At 38.2% G+C, this 24,010-nt stretch overlaps 1 protein-coding gene across 1 annotated transcript in view; it reads right to left on the reverse strand.

Moving 5' to 3' along the window:
• Positions 1-24,010, reverse strand: part of IA-2 (tyrosine phosphatase IA-2) — a 965,150-nt gene that overhangs the window by 222,898 nt on the left and 718,242 nt on the right. The window contains exons 17-18 of the mRNA XM_067142075.2: positions 10,883-11,028; positions 1,639-1,693 (exon numbers count right to left, since the gene is read on the reverse strand). Of these exons, the coding sequence (XP_066998176.2) occupies positions 1,639-1,693; positions 10,883-11,028 (201 nt within the window). The remainder of the gene's footprint in view (positions 1-1,638; positions 1,694-10,882; positions 11,029-24,010) is intronic.

A 24,010-nucleotide genomic window follows, 5' to 3' on the forward strand; every position in this document is an offset into this window, starting at 1 on the left:
ACGACCGATTCAAGAGGGAAAGTTTAAAACATCAATAATACATAACCTTGAAAATTCATAAATCTTATAAGACAATAGCTATCAACTAAAAAACTCAATAAAATGCTTATCTCACTTCGTAAGAAATCGTTTGACCCACAGCACGTAACCCCCATAATGCATTATTCGTGTTAGATGATCACCACCACCACCACCACCACCACTGACTTCAGTCGAACAGCCGCAGCAGCTCACCACTCGGCCGTAATGTCTAGTTTTGCCGCCAGATTTCTTCCCAGGACACCAGCTCCGCGTTCAATTCCAGTTTAAGAGGTTTTCTCCTCTGTATGCTCCGGAGGAAGAAGAAGCTCCGCGACGCCTTGCTTTGGACCTGGAACCTGCCCCATCTTTACTTTTCTTTGATGTTTCCCTATTGTTGCGAGTTATCTTGTTGTTGTTGGTTACCGGATAAGATGCCCCGGTGTTGTGACAAGCGTCAAGTGGTTCTGAACATAGTGAGATGCATTTTATTTGAACGTTGTTTACCGAAACCATGGGGTATTGTAATCTTTTAAATTTAATTTAAATACATTTATTTATATTCCCTGTTTTACATTAATTTTATTTCAGGGTTAATTACCTAATTTTGGTTGGAATTTTCTCTATTTGAAATGATAATATAAGTTTTTAATTTATTTCACTCATTGTTAATGTTTCATTAATTTCTGTTTCCCATTTTTGGTAAATTTCATACTTTTAAAAATTTTCCTGTACAGTTATGTGTTCGCGGAGATTGTCATTATTCACATTGCTAATAACTGATGAGTAATTAAGAAACTTAATAATTATTTATCTGGGATTGAAAAGATTATGGTTTTAAAATGGTTGGTCTAATAGATGCTGCAGGATCCTAAAAGTATTGCCACATTAAAAGGATCCTCATAAGAGTATTTATTTATTGAGGATAGAAAATTATAAAACATGGCACTTACAAGTTTATGTTGGGGTCATGAACTAATGGATTTTAAGGTAATTAATTTCTTTTAACGGTTTCATTTTCGTTTGTGTTCCACTTTTTGTAAATGTCACTTCAGTACCCACTCTTTATTTTAATTAATTTTTTCTTTAATTGAATTATGTCTTGTTCACTACAAGTTTCAGTAGAGTTGTTATGTACCTTCAAGACTATCGTAAAACTGAATTCACCGTCTGTCCTTCTCCTTTCCTTGGGTCCTTTCCACGGGCTCACCCGCTCTTGATCTCTTGTACGTTTCAATGCCAATTTCTCTGGTGTTACATTTTTGTGGTAATCCATAGTCCATAATCCACGGTCTGAAGTAAAAGCATGGCAGGATGAAACTAAAGAATGACGTGTAAAGGATTTTCTCTTCTTCAGACATCCAAGAAAGATCTGATGATGCTTGTTGTTTAAAGGGACCTAACATCTAAGGTCATCGGCCCAAGAAAGATTTTCAGACATGGCGTCTATAATAATAAACTTCAATGTTTGTAAATTTTAAAAGAATATTTTACGTATAGCGAAACTAGACCCAATTTTATGACGGAGGGGAGTATTCACGTGCAAGATTCAACGAATTATGAAAGAGTATTTGAAGTTTGTTCCAGTATTTACTAACATGTATATGTTTTATAACTTACAAGAACCATGTGCCCCGTAGAGATGTCCATATTGGTTAGCGCTGGTTCTTCGCTCCTGAAACACACAACAGCATGAAATGATTAACACAGCAATGTTATCAGAGAGCGAAATTTGTCGGTGCTGGACCATAACATAACGAAAACAAAAGCCTTAATATAATGGTCATATTAACAACTAACATTCATAAAATATCTACTTAAGAAGGCAGACAAAATATGCCATTTCAAGAATACTCGATAAATCTGAAAGATAACAATATGTTCATGAGAAGCAATTTGTACCACTGAATTTAATAAATGTTATATTCTTTCTCTTTCGTGTCACATTCATTTGTGTCAATGACGTTTAATGCTGCTTTAAAACGATTAAAATATCTCTTGTATAATTAATTCACAATATGCACAATTTATTCCTTTAAAAAATCGACGACATGGTAGTACTGTACGTTTTTTCGGTACTTCCTGATTTCTCGCTGTAGGAAGAAATACGGGGTTTCCAGTTGCAATACAAGCGAGGTGTACGGACGTGAAGTGCTTATAGCGTGCGCTTGAAATACGAGAATGGAGGTGGCATTGCACGATAAAAATCAAACATCCAACATGTCGACAGTCCCCTTAATATAGCGCAGGTGGTGTTGACGGGAGTGGTGGTTATGGCTCTGCTAGTGGTTGGTGGTGTTGAAATGAACCCCGGCCCTGGACTTTCTTGGGAGGACATTGAAAAGCTAAAGGAGGTAACGAAAGAGGCGCGTCAAATGGACAAGACAAGGGAAATATTAGGCTATTAGACCAAAGCAAGGAGCGCAAGGACTTGAATAATTACATACAAGCAGAGTTAATCGATATAAAAGTGATTCTGAAGCAAAATAAGTCTAGCCTGGAGGAAATTAAGAATCGAGTGCTGGACTTAAAAGAAAGGGTCATGAGACTTGAAATGAAGAAGCTATCTGGAGATAGGGAGGATAGGAAGAGAAATATAGTAATATATGGCCTGGAAGATTCCTATAGAAAGAATTTTAATGAGATGATAAACAAAGTGGCATTGTTGAACAGCGAAAAGTTAAGGTAGACTGTAGTGAAAGCGATACTGACAAAGTCTTTAGAATAGGAAAAACACGGGAAGGTGACCTGCAAATGCGTGTGTGGTATAACGTATAAACGTGTGCAGATTTTAAAAAATGCGAAGAATCTGAAAGGGACTCAAATATGGATCAGAAAAGAAATGTGTCCGAAAGAGACAGAAGATATGAGAACGCTTCGCCGTCAGTTGTACCGGGCACGCAATTCAGGTCTTCAAGCCTTCGTCCGTGGTTATAGACTTATGGTTAGAAGAGGTTCGTAGAGCAAATCGTGGTCAGTCAAACAGCTAAGGGGAAGCACGTTCTGATGGGTCAGCAGTGAGTAGCGAGGTCAACTCCAAGACGAGGAAAACATCGCTTGACGACATCTCATAAACAGCTCAACAACCAGGAAGAGGTGACGTTGACAAGTGTGGAGACCCGAACTTACCCTGTCAGCAGTGTGTAACTGTTGAAGTAGATGAGCAAGCAGCCGGCCAAACGGACGACAACACAGCAAGAAAAGAAGCAGGAATACGTAAGGTGCCATTAAACTTGAAACACTTGTAGGGTAAAAACCGGGCAAGGAACGAAGGTAGTGATACAGACGACGATCTAATTAGCTCCCCAGATGGATGTATCATACAGCTAGAAAAAATAACAGTCACACGTAGCAAGACCGTGAGTATGGCGGATACGCAGATAAGTAAATAACTAGTGTGGAAAATAGGCTGTGTAAATATAGAGAGTATAATGAATAAAGTGGGAAATGATGAGGTGAGGGAATTAATGTCTGACTATGAGATCATGGGGTTTACAGAGGCACGGCACCCAAGAGGATGCCAACTACAGATACCGCGTTATAACATCTCGAGCAAAACAAAACAGAAGAGGGCATGTAAGGGTCCTTATCCTGGGGGCATATTAGTGTGTGTAAAGGATGCGGTAGCGAAACGGGTGCAACTAATCGGCCCTTGATGAAGTAATCTGGGTTAGGCTAATTAAGAGGAAACAGGGAGACTGGGAATTAATTATAGGATTCGGTTACAGCCATCCAGAGGGATCGTCTTTTGCAAAGAAAAATGTCTTTGGTGACCTCCTCTGGGAAATAAACCAGATAAAACTAGAGAGTGAAGAAGCAGGGATAATTTTAATGGGAGATTTTAATGCAAGGGTGGGTGAGAAAAATCCATTGTACGGTAGAGAAAGAGACGAGATAATACTAGAGGGAAGAAATTTTAAATGCAGCAGAAACTCTTAAACTTACAAGAATGGGGAATCTTCAAAAATTAGAAAAAGTTGAAAGAAGAACTCTGTGAAAAATACTGGGACCTATAAGAAATAACGATGCCGAATTTAGACTAAGATTAAACAGAGAGCTATATTTAAAAGTTGAAAAACTGACAAATGTAATGAGGAAAAGGAGACTCCAGTTTTTGGACACATTTATAGAACGAATAACTATAGACCAACTAAACAAATCTTCAACTAATTGAACAGTTACAAATCAAAGCTAACGTGGTTCACTGAAATTGAAAAGGATATGGAAAACACTAGAATTAAACTAGATACGATAGAAAACAGAACACGTTTCAGAGAAGTAACACGAAAAGCAGGATTTCGGGAGAAAGAAATTAACAACTGGAAGAAAATGGACTCAAGAGGAAAAGGAGCAACATTCTCAGAAAATGAAGGAAGTTTGGAAACGAAGAAAATTAAATGCAAATAAAAGTAACCAAAGTTGTTTTATCGTACCCTCGAAAAGGTTATTCGTAGGAGTAGAGGAAGAAGAAGAAAATGGAAGAAAAAGTCAATACGAAAAATGTAATAAAAATGGTGAGATGATATTAGAAATGTGTGCAATACAGGAATTACATATACTAAATGGTTGGCGGCCGGGAGATGAATCAGGGAATTTAACTTATGTTGTGGACGCAGGATTCACACGATAGATTTAGTTATAACTTCTAGGGAAGCAATAAGTACATTAAGGTAAAGAACCGGGCAGCAACTCATCATTTTCCAGTTGTTATTAAGTTGCAGATAATTGAAAAAAAGGACGAAGGAGAAGCAACAGGTTACAAACGTACAGAAACAATTGGTAAGGTATAGATGGAGAGATAAATACAGAGACAATTTAAGGATAATTTCAGTGGAGAAACCAACGAGCTAGAATATAATACGTAAAGTGGCTATCACGCTGCCATCTTTGAAGAAAGTCGAACTGGCGATCGCCATGTCTTAAATGTACCTCATTAGGCGGAGCACTGTGTAAGCGAGTACGGAACAGAGCGAGACATTTCCACACAGATCTTGTTCATGAGCTATAACAATTAGAAATCATTTGAGTTGATGATGAAATCATCGGATGGAAATCGTAACTGTTTCATGTGTATAAGTTTTCCTTAAGCAGATATGCCCTACAGAATTGGGATGTACTGTAACTTACAATAGAAGAAACAAAATACTCAACAATTTGTTTTTCTTGAAGCAGTATGTTGTTGAAAATGACTGAATCAAATATTGTTTAATCACAAAGATGTGAGAATCCATATATCTCCAATACTAATCAACATACAGAGGAGTGTAGGCCTACGGTACAAGGTATCTAAACAGCCAAGAAAATTAAGCACACTTTAATGAACATTAACAACCTTTCTATGTAAATATTTTTATAACATATACCGGAAATATAATTTACAATAAACAAATTGAATTTTGCTTTGGCTTTCTAGACCGGCGTCGCCATCTCACGGTCAGATAGCTCTTCAACTGTAATCACGTAGGATGAGTGGACCTCGGACCACCCCTCAGATCCAGGCAAATATCCCTGAACTGGCCGGGGATCGAACCAAGATCCTCCGCGAAAGAGGCGGGCACGCAATCCCTATACCGCGGGGCCGGATCATTGTCCCATGAAAAGTATTCATTTTGTGTACACATGCCCCATGGTTTCTCTTTTCAGTTCTTGCGTAATAGCTCTGTGTCTTTGGTGCCGTCTAATTTAAATACTGCTTTCAGAGAAGTCTTGTCATGCTGGCGTAATGGGATTCCTCAATGAAATCGGTAGCAGTAAATAAATTATCGTTACTGTAAAATACTGCCCCGTAACTGACGAGAGAACTTCAGTCTCCAACTTGAAGTTTATGTTAATTTTGCGACAGTGACATTTTCTGAACACTTTTTCAGCCACGTGTCTTTTCACATCATGAACTGGATAGAGAGACATGCTTTAGGCAATATGTCCTTTCATCTCTTCGGCTTGCTAAATAAACATAACATTCAGACAGCCGTAGCATTTAATTTTTCTTTCTCACATTTCCTGCTACGTACTCAACTTCATTTTCAGAGCACTTGGTGAGTGGCTCGTAATTTGTAGCACAGTCATAATATTATCAGTAAAGGAATCGTAGTACACAGATAAGAGAAGCACATCACTTCCTGATTTTGCCGTGGTCGATGAGTCTATCTGCCCAAGTAATCACTTCCTACAGGCTGATCTGAATTGTTCTGCACTGGGATTATTTCTGTTTCCCCCAGTATTACGTATGCATAAGAAGAGCAATTCTAAATTGTCCGTACTGCCTTGGACACCAAATGTCTCCTTCAACACTCGACCCCGTAGAGAAAAAAGACAAGAGTTGGACACACACACACACACTCCTCAGAATGTTCTGAACAGCGTTTACTTTGCTGATTGGGATAGGCCTTAGATTCGCCTCTCTTCATGTTATTCACCCATTGCCTAGTCAGCTATTTGCCTTTTAGTGAGAACTTGTGACTAGAATTTATGCTTTACAGTAGCGAAAATTAAGATCATCTTTTAATATACTGTACGTAGCCTTCTTAAAATAAAATAAATGAACATACCTGAAATAAGATACATTGTTTGGATTGCTGGCAAGAAATCATGTGAACCAGAATGTAGGCATATTTACGCTTCAATAAATAAAGCCAAACTATAAATAATTTCGGCAGATTCATTGGCACGTAAAAGAACTCCTGCGGGACTAAATTACAGCACCTCGGCGTCTCCAAAAACCATAAAAGAAGGTAGTGGGACGTAAAGCCAATACCATTATTATAATAAATAATTTCTATCAATGATGAACTTCACAGACATGCGAGATTACTCAGACAGCTCCAGACAGCTGTTGTCGTTACCTGGTACATTTAAGTCATGGCGGTCGTAGTGTTGCTTGCCTCCGCCCGGAGCACTAATCGAGCTGCTATAGCCACTCTATGTATTATATTCTAGCTCGTTGGGAGAAACGTTCGAAATCTCGAAGATAGGTATTGAAAATACGTTAAAACACAAGAACACTGATGAAGCGATAAAAATAGTGGAAAGAGGAGTAATAATAGCTGGTAGACAAATGGTTGTAAGAATGAGAAGGGAAAAAAATCAAGATTCTTGGCGTAACGATGAATGTAAAGAAAGAAATCTGAAGAGATGAGGGTCCTATAAAAGTGCAGAAATGAGGGATCGCAGGAATCTAGGGTAAAATTCTGTAAGGAACGGAGGGAGCACAAAGACATATTAAGTAAAAATAGGATACATTGGCAGGCCGATGAAGTACAGTTACTGAATAGATATTGTAAAGGAAAAGAAACCAAACAACATGGAACAAGATAAGCAAACTTTGTAAGAATAGTAATCAATCATATCGTCCCTGTTCTGCCAAACGAATGTGACAATGCTCTTCCTATCCATTATTTCCCTTAAGACTAGTCACGCCTTCCAGCCATTTATTGATATGCGGTCCATCGGAACAATTTTCGTTGAGTTCATTTTCCTATGCACGTGTGTAAAGGAAAATGAATCTTAAATACATCACACTCTAGAAGTGGGTAAATGTCATGCAAACGTACATTCCTTCAGGATGGTACAGTAAGGTTCATTTTCCTTTACACACGCACATAGGAAAATTAACTCAACGGAGATTGTTCTGATGGACTGCATATCAATATGCGGCTGGAAGGCGTAACCGGTCTTAAGGGAAATAACGGATAGGAAGAGCATTGTCACATTCGCCGTTTTGGCAAAACAGGGACGATATATAAGTAATAATGAATGGATACATTACTTCAGAGGATTATTAGGGGGTCAGGATAAATAGGAACTGACGGGAAATGAGATTGGCATACATAGAACTAGGTGATCTGATAAAATAGGAGAAAGTATTAGAGGAAATGAAAAAATGGAAGAGGGGAAAATCAGGTGCTATTAGTGGAATAACCTACGAATTTGGGAAAAATCTAGGTAACAACAGCTATATGCTGGGAACTATAACAAACATATTTAATGTAACGTTTGATGGCAGGTAAATCCCAAGATTTTGACAAGAATGAATAATACGAACAGTATACAAAAGGATGGGAGAGAGATCCAATACAAGTAATTAAAGAGGCATTACTCTGTTGAACACACTCAGCAAGATTTATACTGGGATATTAGCAAAATGGCTTATAAAATTGGATTACTCTGTACTCTCCATATATCAGCCGTGTTCAGGAAAGGAATGAGAACTTCAATCAATATATTTGTCATCAAAACAATAATAGATCAACACATAGAGAAAAAAGGTTAAATTGTATATTTCAGCAATAGATTTAGAGAAAGCATTTGACTCTGTAAACAGAAGGTCAGTCGTTACGAAGCTGGCTAAAATCAAAATGATTAATTCCATAAAAGGATTGTATTGAGAGGTGAAATGCACGATTAAAGTGAAAGAAGACTTACCTGTGGGAGAGATATATTCAAAAATTGGTCTAAAGTAGGGGTGCAAATTATCACCAATATTATTCATACATTTCACTAAGGATATTTTGAAGAATGAAGGAAATGAGAGTATTGCAAGCCCATTTCTTAACAATACGGGAATTACGAGAATTCTGTAAAATTAGCAAAAACTGTCCATAAAGAAGGAAAGAAAGAAAGAAAGAAAGAAAGAAAGAAAGACTTACTAATAGAGAAGTAAGAGGTGGTGGCTAATGGATATCTATAAGTAATAGTGTCTATAAGGAAAATTGAAGAAAATTGCTGTTTGTTATGTATAGAAATAATGGAAGAGGCACACTTATTGAGAGTATGTAGGGAAAGAGAATCAATGAATCAAGTACCTGGGTAGTGAGTGCAAGAAAATGTTTACAAAATTATACAGTTTTTAAACAAGGAATGGATCGCACTGAGTAAGGCAGCAAATTTTCCCAGATTATCAAAAGTATGTGGCAAACGAGAATCAAAGAAACCGAGCACTATGTTAATTTTCAGTGTTATGGTTGTATTGTTGATATAATTTCATTTCATTAAGGTAACTATGTGTTAAATGCATGTGAAATTGCTTTGGTTACAATGGGTAAATGTTCCTTCCTCAGCTGCTGGAGTTCCGTAGATGAAGGTTGAGAGCATTCATTCATTGATCAATCCATTCATTTATTCATTCATTCAATGCAATTATCCAATAATAAAAATCTCTCTCCCCAGTGGAGGACATCCGTGACGGGGAGAGAGACCTATTTTCATGCATGCATTGCAATGCTTGAAGAATATATTCATAAATACTAATCCCATTCTAGCACAGAATTCCAGTAAATACTTCCCGTTCATATTAGCTTCCATAACTTTCCCATATTTACCCTTCACCTTCTCGTATTATTTATTTCTATTTGCAACTCTCGCAATGAAATTGCACATGGGCACTATCCAATCATTGCTGTTGACCCTGACCACAATGCCGCACAGTGATTTATAAAACTTGTCAACTTCCTTCTCGACTGCACCCTCACAAGGTGAATATACTGAGATAAATCTCGCGCTAACTCCTCCAACAGCTAAATATTCTCACATATTTTGCTCATTGGTGTCATTTTCTGAAAAACGTGAAAGGTGATTTACCGGATTAAAATTAAATAGAGAGACGGGATAGGGCTTGGAAATTCAGGATTATATGGGGTTCGCGTACGGGAGAGTTGGAAAACCTAACATTTAACATTTGACTGTTTACGGTTTTAAACATTTCGCGAGTGCGTCTCATTTCGAAATTCGTGTTCTCACCTTTTCTGCACATCAGTTCCTTACTTCGCATTCTTATCCATTCTTGAAGGTTTCGTGACAATTGTAACAAAAAGCAACTGCGACCTGACCGCTTCGATTTCACTGACGGTCATAGAAATAAAATGTAAAGGCAGGGGTAAAAGTGGATGTCCGTAATTCCAGTAGAGTAATACATTCCATTGGTTTGGAGAGGTACTATAAGCCGGTCGAATTTCTACGCGCTATCAATCAACGTAGACCAATAAAGCAGATTTGAATATTTGTAGTGAAAAGAAAGAACAGTTGATGTCCGTACCCTACTTTAAAGAAACAGATGATCTGCATATATCCAGTTCCTGCAGCTTCTCTTAGTCCTCACACATTTGTATGATTGTAACCTCTTCCCTCTAGTGTAATGAGGTTATTTTTGTAGTTCTGGTACCAAAGTGGTCAATGCTCCTTACCAAGGCTTGTGTTTAGCCAGCCACGAGTTCGGATGAAAGAACCTCAGTAGAAACATTGAGGAACATAGAAAAGAAGAGAGTGACGGCGGAAAGGCTCACCAGTGTTGTGAAAAAATCACACCTCAGTGTCATGATGTGGACGAAGACTGCTATTGTAAGAAATTGAAATGTTTCGAACATATAAATGCACAAGAAACGCAATTAATTGAACTCAGAAGCAGATATTCTTGAGATTTGCCAGAAAGTTTTCTATGTTGATCGAGATTGTAATATTGGAATATTTCCCAGTGCCACCCACTCTTTCATTCACGTACTGCGTTAACTGGAGCAGAAAATCTGTTCTTCTTCTTTCTTTGCACAAAAATGATATTAGCAGAAGCAGATTTTATGGACAGTTTCTTGCCAGTAATTTTTGTACTTTGTTCTAGAAAATAAATCAATATTACGCTTAAAATATTTTCTAGTGTTTATTGGAGATTTAAGACCAACAGGCGAAAAATCAACAAAAGATGACAAAATTGTTAAGAAATTCTTTTGGTTTTAAAGGTTAAAATTTAATACCCTCAAGACAATTGTCCATGAAACTTTTCTCCCCTGGCCCTTCAAATATATTTACTTAGAGTGAATCTACAAGGCCTGCTTCTTTCCATGTTGCATGCGGTAAATGAAGAATGAGACAGACTTACCAAGACGAAGTGCTGGATCTTGAGGATGGACTGTTGTTCGAGCCCTCTGACTCTCGCGATAAACTAGCGATCCTGGTTTGTCCCACGTGAATGGGTTCAGACTTCTCCTGTTGTGCCTTATTAGCCATTCGAGCTCGGCAGAGATCCTGAAACACAACGGAGGATTTCATTAACTCAGCATGAGCGGTGATCCGAATTCCTTCTGCACAACTGCATGAGTTATCAGAGTCGGTGAATACAGCAAAATACATAATTGTAAACAAAAGAATAAGTGAACACTAGTGGATAAAATCATAATCATCAAAATACAATTTGACTGATGTCGGGTCCAGAAATCGAACCCACATCACAATGAATCCGATTACAAATTACGAGACAGAACCCGTTTTAGGAATCCAATCAAAAAAAAATTAAACACAACTCAAGGAGCATATTAAAAAAATATGTACACATATTTTAAAACAAACTATAAACAAATATACGCATGCAACTGGCTGTGTAACGTAAAAAGATATTGTGTGACAAGGAAAATCCATGGTCTGCCTTGGAGATCGAACCGATGATCACCAAGATGCCATCGACAAACCGGTCTCTAAAAACTCCCTATCAATTATTCATAAGGTTAACAAATCAATAATAATACTGGCGTTCCAGTTATTTAATTTATTTATAGAAATGAACATGAACGAGTTAAAGGAATCCTTTAAATGTAATCCGGTTTATGCGAAACCCCAAACATTCAGTCATAGTGGACAGGCTTGAACAATAAACTTGGCAGTTTCCTTCCTAACAAAGGATTACTAGCGCTCCCTCTTTCTAAAATCATAAATCATACAACGCACAACCGCACCTAATAATGGGTGGCCGCAGATCACTTCTTGTCAACAAACTCAAGGCGAGACAATGCGTCTCCCTGAAAATACATCTTGGTAAATAATAGCATTTCAACTGATATCCTCTTATCATATTCCAAAGCTCCACTGGCTTATTAATTCACTGCCCTGTTACAATTCTTTAATTCAATATCAAGCCACTGTTCATCTTTTCAATTTGACATCCATGGAAGAATGTCCCGGTTCACATCCATCCGACTACATAGAATATCTCAGCCTATGTATAGTTCGTCTTTTGATTTCTCTAATTCCTACAGATATGAGAAGCCCATCGAAATTTAAGAAGAAACGTTTTGTTGCTTCATCGGGCGGATAATACTTAATTTTTTTACGCACTAAAATTGACGAATTGTGCCTACGAAATTTCTTACTTTGGGCATTAATATTGCAAAAAATTATCTAATTCTTTTTTACGACAAATTTTTAACGTTCTGAGTCAAATTAAAATCTATATATAAAAATAACTTGTCCTGACTGACTGACTGACTGACTGATTCATCATCGCCGAGCCAAAAATACTGGACATAAAGAAATGAAATTTTGGGGATATATTCATATTAAGATGTAGGTGCTCGCTAAGAGAGGATTTTTGTATATTCCGTCGATAAGGGGTGAAAAGGGGGGTGAAATTTTAAAATGAGTGTATCTATATCTCAAAACGTTAAAAGTTTACACATGTAAAAATTGGTATTTAGAATCTTCTTTAAAAATAAGGAAACACGCCTTTTTTGTTTTCAGAAAATCCCAATAGGAGGGGTGAAAAAGGGGTTGAATGCCTTTAAATAGGATACTTATATCTCAGAAACTGAAGATATTGCAGACCTGAAAATTGGTGTTTGGGATCTCCTTTATAAATAAAGAAACACATATTTTTTTTGTTTTTGGAAAACCCAATTAATGGGGGAGGGATGTGTGAAAAGGGGATGAATTTTTAAAATGAGTGTATCTATATCTCAAAATTTTTAAATTTATAGATGTAAAAATTGGTATTTAGAATCTCCTATAAAATAAAGAAACACGTATATTTTTGTTTTAGGAAAATCCCAATAGGAAGGGTCGACAAGGGTGAAAAAGTGTTGAATGCCTTTAATGAGGCTACTTATATTTCAGAACCTGAAGATATTACAGACCTGAAAATTGGTGTTTGGGTCTCCTTTAAAAATAAAGAAACACGTATTTTTTGTTTTGGAAAACCCAATTAATGGGGGGTGAAAAGGGGGTGAATTTTTACAATGAGTGTATCTATATCTCAAAACTTTTAAAGTTTACAGATGTAAAAATTGGTATTTAGAATCTCCTTCAAAACTAAAGGAACACGTACTTTTTTGTTTTCTGTAAATCCAAATAGGAGGGGTGTAAAAGGGTGAAGAATGGGTTGAATGCCTTTAATGAGGATACAGATACCTCAGAAACTGAAAATATTACAGAACTGAAAATTTGTATAAGGGATCTCCTTTAACAATAAAAATTGGAAAATCCAATTAATAATGGTTAAACAGGAGTGACAAATTAGGGTGAATTTGTTGAAGGACTATATCTAGAGTATATCTGAGAAACGTAAAATGTTACAGACGTAAACAGTAGGTATTTGGAATCTCCTGTAAATGTAAAGAAACATAGGTGATTTGTTTTTGGAAACTCCACTTAAAGGAGAACTAAAAAGGGGTGACATTTTAAAATGAGATTTTGTACAGTATATCTCAAAAAACTTAACATGTACCGGTAACAGAAGTGAAAAATGGTATTTTATTACCTCTATTAAAAATAAAGAAACGTGTCTTTTTAGTTTTCGGAAATACAACTTGGGTGGAGAGGGTGGTAAAGGTAACTGAAAATGGTGTGGAATTCTTTTAATAAGGCCACTGATATCTCAAAAATGAAGATGTTACAGATGTGAAATTTGATATTTGGAATCTGCTTTTAAAGTAAAGAAACACGTATTCTCGAAAAATCCAATGAAGTGGGGGTGGTTGGGGGTGGTGAAAGAATTGAAAAATTAATTGACTTAATTGTATGAGAATACATACACCTAATAAAAACTAAAGTTTTTACGGACGTGAAAAATGGTATTTGAATCTCCTTTAAAAACGAAGAAAAACGCGTTTTGTGGGGGAAACCATCTTGGGGGGGGGGCCGCGAGTGAAAATGAATTGAATTCCTTTCATGAAGACACATAAATCAAAAACTGAAGAAGTTAGAGTCGTGATAATTGGTATTTAGAAGATCCTTTACTATTAAAGAAACAAATAGTTTTTGCCAGAAAATTCACTTGGGTGGTGGTGGGGGGAGGAGTGTGAGAGGAAGTGAAAGAAAGTGAATTCTTTTTATGGGGATAATTATATCTCAAAACTGAAGGTAATAGACGTGAACATTGGTGTTTGGAATCTCCTTTAAACGTAAAGAAACACGCCTTCTTTTAATTATTTTTTTTTTTGGGGGGTGGCAAATATATTTAATGGCGGTGGGGTGTAAAAGGAGGTGAGACCAATTGATTTTACTGTTCATAATGTACTTATGAGAAGCCTCCGTTGCTCAGGCGGCAGCGCGTCGGCCTATCACAGCTGGGTTCAGTGGTTCAAATCCCGGTCACTCCATGTGACATTCGCTGGAAAAAACGGAGGCGGGACAGGTTTTTCTCCGGACACTCCGGTTTTCCCTGTCATCATTCATTCATTCCAGCAACACTGTCTAATATTTCATTTCATTTGTCATTAATCGATCATTGCCCCAGAGGAGTGCTTCAGCAGCCGGCACAATTCCTATTGTCGCCGCTAGATGGGGCTTTATTAATTCCATTCCTGACCCTGTCGAATGACTGAAAACAGGCTGTAGATTTCCGATGTACTTATTTTGATCATAAACCGATCATTTTTAATCTTTCCTGGGTTCGTTTTCAACAGCCATCTTTTCCTTCGGAGAAGGTTCTTAAATTACAGTAGACTCTCCTGGCATAGAAATAAAAATTTAAACACGTTTGAAATAAACGATAGGAATGAGATTGAGCGTCAAATTGTTCACGTCTATAATAAGGTCAATAATGCACGGAAGTATGTCATTCGTATCGCCAGATACCCCGCACACTTGCCTACGCGCGACAATGGTGCTTGTCACATTGTCAACAATGAAAATGGCAGCAGATGTATTATACTAAAATTTATAATTGGATGCTTTACGTGTTATATAAATCCGCCGAACTTCGCGATCTGACTCGTGTTCTGAGAGAATCCGCCAAAATTTGCGATCTGACTCGTTTTCTGAAAGATTACGGCGAAGTTCCTCCCATTTTCAATCTTTCTTTCGAGCAATCAATTTCGTATTTCCCGGACTACGTCCGGGTATTCCACCCGGTCAGTTGGATCCCTAAATCTTTGCCAACTTTTCCTATAAGCATTTTAAATATGGATCAAATCCTTGAGGAGATTCGGCGTCGTGTCGTCTTGGGTGCCTTGGCGGTACTGAACCCGCGGCCGGACTGCATTCGTAGTCATTATCCATCCAGGACACATTTCCAGCGCGGTCTGCACATTTTAACGACGGTCCAAGAAATTATTATTATTATTATTATTATTATTATTATTATTATTATTATTATTATTATTATTATTATTATTATTATTATTATTATTATATGTTCTGGACCCCACAGCAAGATGCAAGACCGCTACTTGGCGGTAAATTACATCTGCTGCCATTGTCATTGTTAAGAATGTGACAGCACCATTGTCGCGCGTAGGCAAGTTTGCGGGATTTCTGGCGATACGAATGACATACTTCCGTGCATTATTGACCTTATTATAGTGGTGAACAATTGGACGGTCAATCTCATTCCTATCGTTTATTTCAAATGCGTTTTAATTTTTATATGCCAGGAGAATCTACTGTAATCTAAGAACGTTCTCCGAAGGAAAAGATGGCTCTTGAAAACAAACACAGGAAAGATTAAAAATGATCGGTTTATGATCAGAATAAGTACATCGAAAATCTATAGACTGTTTCCAGTCATTCGACAGGGTCAGGAATGGAATGAATAAAGCCCCCATCTAGCGGCGACAATAGGAATTGTGCCGGCTGCCGAAACCTGTCGCACTCCTCTGGGGCAATGATTAATGCATGACAAATGAAATGAAATTATATTGGACAGTGTTGCTGGAATGAATGATGACGGGGAAAACCGGAGTACCCGGAGAAAAACCTGTCACGCCTCCGTTTGACCAGCACGAATGTCATATGGAGAGACCGGGATTTGAACCACGGAACCCAGCTGTGAGAGGCCGGCGCGCTGCCGCCTGAGCAACGGAAGCTCCTTATAAATACATTACGAACAGTGAAATCAATTGGTCTCACCTCCTTTTACACCCCACCGCCGTTAAGTTTATGTACCCCCCCCCCCAAAAAAAAATAAAGGGAGGCGTGATTCTTTATGTTTAAAGGAGATTCCAAACACAAATGTTCACGTTTATTACCTTCAGTTTTGAGATAAAAATAATTCACTTTTTTCACTTTCACACTCCTCCCCCCCCCCCCCCCCCCGCCACTAAGTAATTTTGATTTATGTGTCCTCATGAAAGGAATTCAATTACTTTTCACTCCCGCCCCCCAAGATGATTCCCCCCAAAAAGGGTTTTTCTTTGTTTTTAAAGGAGAATCATATACCAATTTTCACGTCTGTAGGCTCTAACAATTTTAGTTTTTATTAGATGTAAGTATTCTCATACAAGTAAGTCCATTAATTTTAAATTCTTTCACCCTCCCCCCCCCCCCCATTCATTGGATTTTCCGAGAATAGGTGTTTCTTTCCTTTTAAAGCAGATTCCAAATATCAAATTTCACGTCTTAACATCTTCATTTTTGAGATAACAGTAGCCTAATTAAAAGAATTCAACACAATTTTCGGTCACCCGTCCACCCAAATGGTATTTCCGAAAACTAAAAATACACGTTTCTTTATTTCTAACAGAGATAAAAATACCATTTTCACTTCTGTAACATGTGAAGTTTTTTGAGATATACTGTATAAATTCTCATTTTAAAATTTCACCCCCTTTTTAGTTCCCCTTAAAACGAGTTTCGAAAAACAAATCACCTATGTTCCTTTACATTTACAGGAGATTCCAAATACCACTTTTTACGTCTGTAACGTTTCACGTTTCTCATATATTCTGTAGATGTAGTCTTTCAAAAAATTCACCCCAATATGTCACTCCTGTTTAACAGCCATTAATTGGATTTTCCAAAAATAAAAAGAAATGCGTGCTTCTTTTTTAAAGGAGATCCCATATACAAATTTTCAGTTCTGTAATATCTTCCGTTTCTGAGATATATGTATCCTCATTAAAGGCATTCAACCCATTATTCACACTTTTAACCCTTCTTATTGGGATTTACAGAAGAAAAAAAAGTGTTCCTTTATTTTTAAAGCAGATTCTAAATATCAACATGTGCAGACTTTTAAAGTTTTGAGATGTAGATACACTCATTTTTGAAATCCAACCCCCGCCCCACTATTTGGATTTTCCTAACGCAAAAAAAATTTCTTTATTTTTAAAGGAGATCCCAAATACCAATTTTCAGGTCTGTAATATCTTCAGTTTCTGAGATTTAAGCATCCTCATTAAAGGCATTCAACCCCTGTTTCACCCCTCCTATTGGGATTTTCCGAAAACGAAAAATACATGTTTCTTTATTTTTAAAGGAGATTCTAAATACCTATTTTTACAACTGTAAACTTTTAAAGTTTTAAGATGTAGATACACTCATTTTAAAAATTCACCCTCCTTTTCACCCCGCATTATTTGGATTTTCCAAAAACGAAAAAAAACCTGTACTTTATTTTTAAAGTAGATCCCAAACACCGATTTTCAGGTCTGTAATATCTTCAGGTTCTGAAATATAAGTAGCCTCATTAAAGGCATTCAACCCTTTTTTCACCCTTTTCCACCCTTCCTACTGGGATTTTCCGAAAACAAAAAATACGTGTTTCTTTATTTTTAAAGGAGATTCTAAATACCAATTTTTACATCTATAAACATTAAAAGTTTTGAGATATAGATACACGCATTTTAAAAATTCACCCCCTTTTCACTTCCCATTAATTGGATTTTCCAAAAACAAAAAATACGTGTTTCTTTATTTTTAAAAGAGATCCCAGACACCAATTTTCAGGTTTGTAATATCTTCAGGTTCTGAGATATAAGTATCCTCATTAAAGGCATTCAACCCCTTTTTCACCCATTTTCACCCCTCTTATTGGGATTTTCCAAAAACAAAAAAATACGTGTTTCTTTATTTTTAATGAAGATTCCAAATACCAATTTTTACATCTGTAAACTTTCAAAGTTTTGAGATATAGATACGCTCATTTTAAAAATTCACCCCCCTTTTCACCCTCCCATTAATTGGATTTTCGAAAAACAAAAAATAAGTGTTCCTTAATTTTTAAAATAGATCAAAAGTACTAATTTTTAGGTCTATAATATCTTCAGTTTCTGAGATATAAGTACCGGTATCCTGATCAAAGGCATTCAACCCCTATTTCACCCTTTTTCTCCCCTCCTATTGGGATTTTCTGAAAACAAAATATGCGTGTTTCCTTATTTTTAAAGAAGATTCTAAATACCAATTTTTACATCTGTACACTTTTACAGTTTTGAGATATAGATACACTCATTTTAAAATTTCACCCCCCTTTTCACCCCCTTAGCGACGGTATATCCAAAAATCCTCTCTTAGCGAGCGCCTACATCTTAATATGAATGTATCCCCAAAATTTCATTTCTTTATGTCCAATAGTTTAGGCTCGGCGATGATGAATCAGTCAGTCAGTCAGTCAGTCAGTCAGGACAAGTTATTTTGTATATATAGATAAGCATTCAGTTCTAAATTTCAGTATAATACCGTAGCGAAGCACGGGTATCTTGCTAGTGTCTTATGATAAATATCGGTATTTTTTGGTTTCTCTATTTCCTATCGGAATTAAAGAAATGTTTTTGTTGCTCTATCGGGTGGTGAGTATTTAAATATAACTCACGAAAATTGACGATTTGTGCCTAGGATAGCTGACACTTAAAGAGAGCTCGGAGAAAGCTTTCGCGCATGCGCATTTACTTGTCACATACGCTATAGACCTCGCGGAAATATTTGTTCGTGAAAGACAATCGTAATCGCAATTGAACACTTCCAGTGAGACTTGTATCACATGTTGCACCAATCAGTTCTCTTCAGAAGCACAGAAGTTGTTGTTGTTGTTGTTTTTTTTTGTTTTTTTTTTTTTTTTTTTTTTTTTTTTTTTTTTTTTTGCTAGGGGCTTTACGTCGCACCGACACAGATAGGTCTTATAGCGACGATGGGATAGGAAAGGCCTAGGAGTTGGAAGGAAGCGGCCGTGGCCTTAATTAAGGTACAGCCCCAGCATTTGCCTGGTGTGAAAATGGGAAACCACGGAAAACCATCTTCAGGGCTGCCGACAGTGGGATTCGAACCTACTGTCTCCCGGATGCGTCACAGAAGTTTTAGACTTTTATGTGAACTAATTTATGAACAGCCTTAACTTTATGCCGTGACAGCCAGCAGCGGCGATTATTGGGGGGGGAGGGGCAGTTGCCCCTCCACTTTGTAGAGATTTTTTTATTTTAGACACCTGACTTATTTTTAAGTTTCGTAAGTATTATTTTAAAAATCGCCTGAAAATAGAAATTATAGAAAAACAATTTTTACAATCCCTCTTGTTTTTTCAGCTAATTCCTTCCTTAAATTTCTTTCATTATTTAGAAAAATACGCACGAAATATCGTTCTTTGCGGCTAACCGATTCATACAGCGCCACAGCAAGTAGCGGAGACTGGCGCAGCAGCGTGTAGTATGAGCTGTGAGGAAGGGTAGCAGGGGTCTACTTTCTTTTTTTTTTGCTAGGGGCTTTACGTCGCACCGACACAGATAGGTCTTATGGCGACGATGGGATAGGAAAGGCCTAGGAGTTGGAAGGAATCGGTCGTGGCCTTAATTAAGGTACAGCCCCAGTATTTGCCTGGTGTGAAAATGGGAAACCACGGAAAACCATTTTCAGGGCTGCCGATAGTGGGATTCGAACCTACTATCTCCCGGATGCAAGGGTCTACTTTTTGCCGAGGTCATGGACACTGAGGTATGATTCACACGCTTGCCGTGCGCATTCTCACTCAATGTGTCTGTTACTTTGTTACTGTGTAGTCAAATACTAAATGACATTTTAAATGTATAATCACGCTGAACTATTTAATCGTGATACATGTGTGATTATTATCCCTTTGGTGTAAGTATTATTGTATAGCACTATTACCGCACTGAAATTGGTGGACTCAACCTTTACGTCTCTATCGAAATTCGCTCAGCGAGCATTTAAAAATTTACCATTTTGTAGCATTTTTTTAAATTTTTTTGTCCCCCCCCCCCCCTGGTCCCTCTGCTATAGCTCTTATATCCGGGTACTTCTTGCTGTCTATAAATTTTCGTGCTCTCCCACTTCTAAGTCCTAATCGCCGCTACTGACAGCCAATGTTAAGTAAAATGGGAAAGGTTGTTCCATATACTAGCCAGCTACGGAATGTAGTGAGCTGTTTCAATGTAGGGTAAGATTATCCGCTGGTCTAGTGTGGCGTCATTTCTTTTTTCTTTTTGCTATTTGTTTTACGTCGCACCGACACAGATACGTCTTATGGCGACGATGGGAATGGAAAGGCCTAGGAATGGGAAGGAAGCGTCCGTGGCCTTAGTTAAGGTACAGCCCCAGCATTTGCCTGGTGTGAAAATGGGAAACCACGGAAAACCATCTTTAGGGATGCCGACAGTGGGGTTCGAACCCACTATCTCCCGAATACTGGATACTGGCCGCACTTAAGCGACTGCAGCTATCGAGCTCGGTGGCGTCATTATTAAGATAGATGGAAATATGCAGGTTAGAAGACAGAATAGTTCAACATCTTCGATATATAAGGCATCAGAAGAAATAAAGCACTTCGTGGGAAACATTTGACACAGCCATTCATATAGACATATTTGCAAAAGGCAGAAGAGTACAACAACAAACGTACCTTCCCCGATCTTACAGCTGCTTTATTCCTTCATAAAGTAAATATGCCTTCAATGAGGAATTGCTTCGAAAAATACACAGAAAGATCTGTCCCAGATGAAAGCACTATGTGAAAGAATTACTTGCATCCTATACTCGGAAGCGAAGTTGATAAACGTTAAGAGGTAATAGGAGACCACCCCGCTTATTTACTTTTGATGAAATACCCGATATTGTCTTGAGAGTTGTCCTGAATCTCCTTGGATGCCGCATGTCGGGAGAGCATCAACGCCAATGTTGTGTGCAATGTATTCATTTCAAACATTTGCCATGCACGATTTTAATGACTGTTCCTGCAAGCTTTGGCCTACAAGAATTAATGAACAAGAAAATATTACTAACTTTATTGAACAGGCACTATACATGGCCTCAGCATTTGGATACTCGGAACTCTATATCTCGGTCTCCATCACGTAACCAGTGCTGCTCACATATTACAGAGGGTATGCAAAGCAGTCAGAGCTGAATATCAGGCAGCAAACTCCTTCGTATCCGAACTCAAGAAGACGATGGTTAAAACTCCCAATAGAACACACCACAGACAGATCAGAGGTCTGCAGTTGCCGTAGTAGTTTCCCTTCATCACCAGATGGGATTTCGTGTCTTATTTTTCTAAGTGAGAATTTTTAGCGAGGTTACGCCTTTGTGATTTTTTTAATAATCCGTAGTGTAGCACGGGCAAGGCTTTATTGAGGCATCCACATGTGGAAACAGAACTGTACCGGTACTCAAATTTCTGCCCGGTGCCATAGTGAGTCTTGAAGAGGAAACATTGCTCACGGAGACCCAGTGGAGTGTGAGAGAAGAAGTGAACAGCATGTTGGATGGATTTGCCAAAGACAAACTGAAGCAAAATTTAGCAAAGTATCCAGAGATTAAAAATCAGAGTGTGCTGATTTAGAGTACAGGGTAAAACTCAATTATTAGTTGATGTTGAGATGTCATCTTCTGTTTTTAAGGAGGTCCTTCATTCAGAGAAGTAGAATCCGACTTTTATACACATTAAAAAGTTGAACGTAATCAAATACAACAATTTCCGTATGTTGTGATGTGTTAACTGTAAGCTCGTGTGGACCATGCGTATCCACGAATTTGCTGAAATGTATTTTTAGTTAAAATGGCGCGTTCTTGAGGGAGCATAGTCCCTTTTTCACAATAACACGCAGTTACCTGCACATGGCAGATGCCACCCACACTCGTCGGAGGGTCTGCCTTACAAGGGCTGCACCCGACTAGCAATAGCCACACGAAATTATTATTAATTATTATTAGTCCTCTTTTCAAATACTTTTTGCGGACAACTTCCTCTTTTTATTGTCCTTTTTCTATGACAAATTTTCCCTTCAAAATCCGGTCTCTAGTTGTTGTTCTTCTTCTTTATCTGTTTATCCTCCAAGGTTGGTTTTCCCCTCGGACTCAGCTAGGGATCCCACCTTTAACGCCTCAAGGGCAGTGTCCTGGAGCTTCAGACTCTGGGTCGGGTATACAACTGGGTAGGATGACCAGTACCTCGCCCAGGTGACCTCACCTGCTATGCTGAACAGGGCCCTTGCGAGGGGATGGGAAGATTGGAAGGGATAGACAAGGAAGAGGGAAGGAAGCGGCCGTGGCCTTAAGTTAGGTACCATCCCGGCATTTGCCTGGAGGAGAAGTGGGAAACCACGGAAAACCACTTCCAGGATGGCTGAGGTGTGAATCGAACCCCCTTTACTCAGTTGACCTCCCAAGGCTGAGTGGACCTCGTTCCAGCCCTCGTAACACTTTTCACATTTTGTGGCAGAGCCGGAAATCGAACCCGAGCCTCCGGGGGGGGGGGGGGGAGCGGCAGCTAATCACAGTAACCCCTACACCACAGAGGCGGAGCTCTAGTTGTTAAACTTACGAAGTCCTGTGTGATGTTCTTATGCTAACACACAATGATAATCAAATGTTCTAATTCCTTCACATTAAAATGCTCCTGTCCTGCTGAAATATAGCACAGACTGACACAATGTAGGCCAACCCATGGTGTAAGGGTAGCGTGCCTGCCTCTTACCCGGAGGCCCCAGGTTCTATTCCCGGCCAGGTCAGGGAGTTTTACCTGGATCCGAGGACTGGTTCGAGGTCTATTCAGCCTACGTGATTAGAATTGAGGAGCTATCTGACGGTGAGATAGCGACCCCGGTCTAGAAAACCAAGAATAACGGCCGAGTTGATTCGACGTGTTGACCACACGACACCTTGTAATCTGCAAGCCTTCAGGCTAAGCAGCGGTCGCTTGGTAGGCCAAGGCCCTCAAGGGCTGTAGTGCCATGGGGTTTGTTTTTCTGACACAATCTACTTCTCATGCACCTCGAGGCGGTACATATAGGAAGTGGGTTCAAAGGGTTTCAAATCTCCCTTCCGTCCACCACAACGGAATAAACATGAACTAGACAAGCTTAAACAGCGCGTACGGATTTTCGAAAATTCGAATCTTTAAATCAAACCTATTATGGGATCAAGTATTTTCAAAATAAAACATTTGAATATATAGAGAAGCACTAGCTGCAGTACCCGTTGTGGACAGGTCTATCGTACAGCATGTGCAAAGTTATATAACCCCATCTATCGGATATGTGTGGCAGAAGAAGAGACAAATCACATCTTAACAATTGTCAATGTATTCTCATTGTTAAATTTTTTTATAAACTTTCGATATTGTAGGCCTTCGCATTTAGTTTTCTTCCGAATTTGTGATATTAGGGCATCTAATGTAAAGGCGGTCCTTCCTTCTTTTATGACTCTCTCTTGTCGTATTCTTCTAGCGATCGTTCCTTTACGATTTTTCTCATTTTTATAATCACAATTTTCCTTGGCGATATGGACCGATGACCACGCAGTTTAACACCTTAAGACAATCAAGGAAAAATAACCATCGCCAGTTAACACCATTGAACAATATTTCCAAGTTAATAATGATCGGCGTTGTTACGGACTTAGCAGCAAAAGTCTAAATTCATGAATTCTTCTCTCATAGTCGGAACGGTAAAGCTGTATAAGACATAAAAGATCGGGAGTTGTATTTCCTATCACTTTTGTTATGACGTTCTTTTCTATAGGACCAATAACAAAGGCATTTAAAAAATAATTTTAGGCGCTTTCCCCTGAACTA

Source organism: Anabrus simplex, chromosome 2 (genome assembly GCF_040414725.1).
Source record: "Anabrus simplex isolate iqAnaSimp1 chromosome 2, ASM4041472v1, whole genome shotgun sequence".
NCBI lineage: Eukaryota > Metazoa > Arthropoda > Insecta > Orthoptera > Tettigoniidae > Anabrus > Anabrus simplex.